Source organism: Haemaphysalis longicornis, unplaced genomic scaffold (genome assembly GCF_048455015.1).
Source record: "Haemaphysalis longicornis isolate Haplotype H1 unplaced genomic scaffold, Haemaphysalis longicornis Haplotype H1 scaffold_2, whole genome shotgun sequence".
NCBI classification, from domain to species: Eukaryota; Metazoa; Arthropoda; class Arachnida; order Ixodida; family Ixodidae; genus Haemaphysalis; species Haemaphysalis longicornis.
This window is the reverse complement of record NW_027526295.1, coordinates 168,716,100-168,720,654: the sequence shown is the minus strand read 5'-3', so window position 1 is coordinate 168,720,654 and position 4,555 is coordinate 168,716,100. Positions and strand designations below refer to the sequence as shown.

Genomic DNA, 4,555 nt, shown 5'->3' with positions numbered 1-4,555 from the left:
ACTTAGGTACTTCGCAGTTTGGATGATAGCTTCGATACAACGATACAGTGGCAGATTTTGTGCCCATATTAGCATTGAAAATAAGGGATAGGACAGGCGCATACTACTCCGTGGTCGCCAAGATTAATCTTGTTGGTTTCAACGGTCAATGTATATTCTTCTGCTGACTCTTTTTGGGAATCCTAGTGTCCCTCTTAAACTCGTTAGGTGACCTGTTTGGAGGTACACGGCACCTCTCACTGCACGTTCCTCTTTTTATACATACTGAATTGAGGCTGACGTTTCCGCATCTGCACGAACCACGCTGGGTTCGATAATCTGAAAGGTTAATTACTTGCCAGTCAGGGTTAGGTATGTCGACATACCACTTGATCGATCATGTGTGTCGAGGCTGAGAATCGCTGCTCTAGGCACAGCAATGTATAGAAACGTAAGGCTGCAATCTTCCCAAGAAGCCATAGGCTCCATCGTAATGCCGCATTTTATGGTGTGAGGAATGCTTTCATTCATGCAGCTCTCCAGAGATTATGATAATTTTGGAAGTGTGATTATTCTTGAACAGTAACTACTAATACGTTTTATTTCTGAGTCACTCCCGAGGAGCTTAACACTATAAACACCTCGCATCAAGTGCTTGATACTCAGTTCCCTTCATACCATGAGGGGTTGTTTACAAGAAAACACGAATCACTGTCACAGCGTTGCTTTCACTGCTACCGCGTTCACTGCCACACTGAATCACTGCAACAGCGTTCGGAAATTCATTCATCTCTATGTAAACAAGCAAAAAAAACAGGAAAATGCTTTGATCAAACATTTATTGCAGTTAATATCATAGGAGTGCAAAGCCCCGTAATTGTCAATGTTTAGGTCATTGCCATTGAGATCACTTAATCAGCTTCCGGCTCCACTGCCACGTCAACTAACCCCTGAGTTCTCATTTTTAGCCCCGTTTGTTGAGCTTTTTGTGGACCACATGAGCGATGGCACCCTGAGCGATTCCACGGATGATGATTGGCAGGAAGTACTCGGCCACTTCTTCATTCAGGACGCCATCAGCCGTGGTGAGAGCCTTCACAGCATCGAGCAACTGCTGCTGGCCTTCCTTTGTCGCAATGACATCTTTGCCCTGCAGGAGCTGTCCCAGAGCCTCAAGGCTTTTCCCGGTCTCCTCGAGAACTTCCTTTTCCTCCTCTGCAAATACAAACATGAATATACGCTCAGTACCAGCCCGAACATAAATATTGATCGTATGATTATTTTCTAGTAGATTGCGCTTGGAAGCTGACATTCGGGAAGCCACTTTAACACATGTCCAATATGTTCTACATTGTTTGGGCAGTGGTTATAAGCCGTTGTGGGAGGCTTGAATTTACTTGAATTTACCTTCAGCAACATTTCTATATAGTAAAAACAAATGACCTTCAAAAATCATGGTAATTAGCGGAAATTGGTCGTCCAAACACTGTTTTCTCACGCCCCGAATCACTACAGCGTCTTTCTATGGGGAGGGGGGGAGTACACAGAAACTATTAGCAGCAAAACAGAGTACCCTTTATCTCCTTAATCGAAAGCGTAAGTGATAAAGAAGCAGTCGCTTGAATATACCTATTAATAACGTTAATGCATCTCAGCAGATTCCTGGAGGTCGTTTATCCAGAGAACTGTATTCATGGCTTGCTGCATCGGCCTCAACCCCAAATGCAGTACGAAAGGTTTTGCACTGTACCCAAGCACACTATTTTTCGAACGTACCATCGTCTGATACTTCTCTGAAATTATTCTTACTGGGAGATCTGGAATTAAGAAGTGGCAACACGGCTTAGGCTGTTATAAAAGTTAAAAATTCGCATGAGCTTAACACTATAGAGACAGCATTGGGATCGTTCGTAAGCGTCGGCAGGATTTTGTCGTGAGGGATAAAAACCAGGTGTGGCATTGCGGGGAGAGAGGGAGAGGAAGCCGAGGGGAATGGGCTTGTGTGTATTTTAGGGGGGCGGGCAAAAGCCCCTTTCCACTTCCCCACCGATGCCCTTATATTAGTTCGGAGGATATTTTTTAACAACCCGAATTTTTATTCCGTCCAACTGACATGGGCAAGCATTAGTTGCCCGTTTACACAAATTCGCGACTAGAAATTTTACAGAATATGTTTAAAGGTTGGACGAATGCGGTTAAGTCAGGTGAATCGTAGCACTGTAGGAAAGATCACTCACCATGTGACAGGGATGGCCTCTGTACTGTTGCCTGTGGGGTTCTGTATTTCAAACAAGAAAGAAATGCACAAATGCGGTTACCATATATGGTGTTGTTTCCAGTAATCTTGAAATATACGCAATGTAGTATGTACTCACACTGTGGCTCCATCTTTCGTACATGCGAAAAAAAGAAAGCAAGGGTTGTTATGGTGCCGTCAACTGTTAGGTCATTCTAAAAAGACATATTTCATAAGCAGTCGCTTTTTTAAAGGTCCCTCTCTAAAACTACATATTGCATAAGTAGTGTCTGCTTTAAGGGTCCTTCTCTCATTATCTAGTTAACCTTCATAAACACCACTACAGATTCTAGTGCAGTAAGGTAAAGATTTGCCATTTATGAAAAACTTCTGAATTTATATTTTCCAACACATAGTTTTACGGGGACAAGTAATACGAGCATTCATTCATAATTGAAAACTTTAGCTGAGAACAAAATCTTCCGCATCTTTTAGGCTGAAGTCTTTATTTTTGGTATACGATCCATCGCTGACCTATTTTTGTAATCATCTGTTTCTAATGTGCATGATTGTTTTCCTTGAACTCTCCTATTTCCTTGAACTCTCCTAACGAAAGCATTTTGATGTAGCATTGAGTTGTGGTGGGTGGTGTTGCACGCTATTTTTTACAATACAATGCATGTGCAATGCACACACTCCTCCGAAACGTTTCTGGAATCAACATAAAATACATACACCAGCCACTACGAACTGAACAAAGCATTTTCTGTACTCACAGGCAACAACGGCGAGCGAAAGGAGGGTTAACCACAGGCAGGTCTTCATTTCTGATTGAGCTGCAACAAGAGCATGAACACTGGTAATTGCACATGCTTGTATTAGGATGACCGCATTCTATTGAGACGTGAAAGGCAATCCTTAGAACGAAGAAAATTTTATTCACCCCAAGAGATTTGCGTTCAGTAACATTGAAGGTGTTAAGCATTTGGGTGATGCATTTGAGAAACAAAATAAATAAATTGAAATAATTTTAGAACAAACTTCACCTAAAAACTTTTTTCTATAGCCGAGGGGTTCCTTACAGAAAAAGGAATACCTTACAGTTTTGTCCCCATACAACCATGCTTACAAATATAGATTCTGTCAGTCAGAACTGCTGGAAAATATTGAGGTGGCACAAACCCACAAAGATTGCCGGAACGATTATATTTATGATAATATAAACTTCGGAGGACAAACCGTCACACAGAAATGCCAATAAACACTCGGGCATGTTTTAGCGCACCTTTAGTAACAAAAGATAGGAACTTTTGAAAACTTCTAATTTCTGGCGGGTGGTTGGTGGGGGGGAGGATAAGGCTGAATGGAGAAAGCAGAATTTAGAAAACGTTGAGTACGCTCTCACCGGTGTGTGGTCTTCACAGAGGGTTGGTTTACTGTGGTGAAATGTGGCTTTCCTGCGGCTCTTATATACAGTGTTTAGACAAGTGCGTCCTGTTTTCACACAATACAATTGGTTGGGGATTTTGCTATCGCGGTTGTTGGCGCCATCCCATGCCTGGGTATCAGCGTTTTGCGTTGCGGGACGAAAGCTGGGGTTTTCATATCTTCTGCTGTTGGAATTTCCCAAGAACGTGCATCCTGTTTGAAATTCTGCGTAGCTTTGCATACCAGGTAAGCAATATTTTCACCTGATCATACGATTTAATGTGCGGTGGGAGTATTCTGGTCCTTTTGGCTCATTAAGCATGGGAAACGTACCGTAAAATGAATCCACCCCTTGAAAATGACTAAGATCGGCCCTCTTAGAACATCAAGAATCTTCGGCCTATTCTTGACACGCATACGAGGCCTTTCTATAGCTCCAAATAGATTCTCTGCTAGCGTATATATACCACAGGTTCCTTTGAAGTCGGTTCAAATAGACTTTTCAATTTACCTTCCTTCAGTTGAATGTTCTGTCCAATTACAGGTTCCGAGATGCACGGAAACTCTTACCACCAACCAATGGGTGAACTTAACACCGCCACCATTGGCTGATCGTTGCCTCCGGAAGAGAAAGCCGGGATCACAGCCATATATAGCTTCCCTGTAAAAGAATGCTATTGTATGACGCGCCGAAGCTTTACCGACAAGCCTTTCCTGGTCTTCATCCAATATTCACCCACTGCAAGCAGCCCTCCCCATCCAGTATACTCCATTCCGTGTCCTCTTCTTGTTCCCTTCCATCCACACTTTTTTTCCCATCCCCCTGTCTCCATCTTCGTCCCTCGACTAAACTCACTTTCAGTAGATTTTATTCCCGCTGTCACTCCTCGCTTTCTTTATGCTTCTCTCAAT

The 4,555-nt window shown here is 42.8% G+C and overlaps 1 protein-coding gene across 2 annotated transcripts; it reads right to left on the bottom strand.

Moving 5' to 3' along the window:
• Positions 1 to 801: 801 nt before the first annotated feature.
• Positions 802 to 3,732, bottom strand: LOC144169470 (uncharacterized). Of its 2 annotated transcripts, none has more exons than XM_077698654.1 (5): positions 3,621 to 3,732; positions 2,992 to 3,051; positions 2,355 to 2,367; positions 2,217 to 2,257; positions 802 to 1,194 (listed from the first exon to the last, which is right to left on the bottom strand). In XM_077698654.1, the coding sequence occupies exons 2-5, from the start codon at positions 3,038 to 3,040 to the stop codon at positions 944 to 946; spliced, it is 354 nt and encodes a 117-aa protein (XP_077554780.1). In that variant the 5' UTR covers positions 3,041 to 3,051; positions 3,621 to 3,732; the 3' UTR covers positions 802 to 943. The 2 variants fall into 2 exon arrangements, with proteins under 2 accessions (XP_077554780.1, XP_077554779.1); XM_077698653.1 differs by having other exon boundaries at positions 3,501 to 3,651.
• Between the last annotated feature and the right edge of the window lie 823 nt (positions 3,733 to 4,555).

Bases quoted from the DNA above. Each gene is read 5' to 3' on its own strand.
- LOC144169470 (XM_077698654.1), bottom strand. From the start codon at position 3,040: ATGAAGACCTGCCTGTGGTTAACCCTCCTTTCGCTCGCCGTTGTTGCC. The intron at 1,195-2,216 runs GTGAGTGATCTT...TTGTATTTGCAG, and splicing joins GAGGCCATCCCTGTCACATG to AGGAGGAAAAGGAAGTTCTC.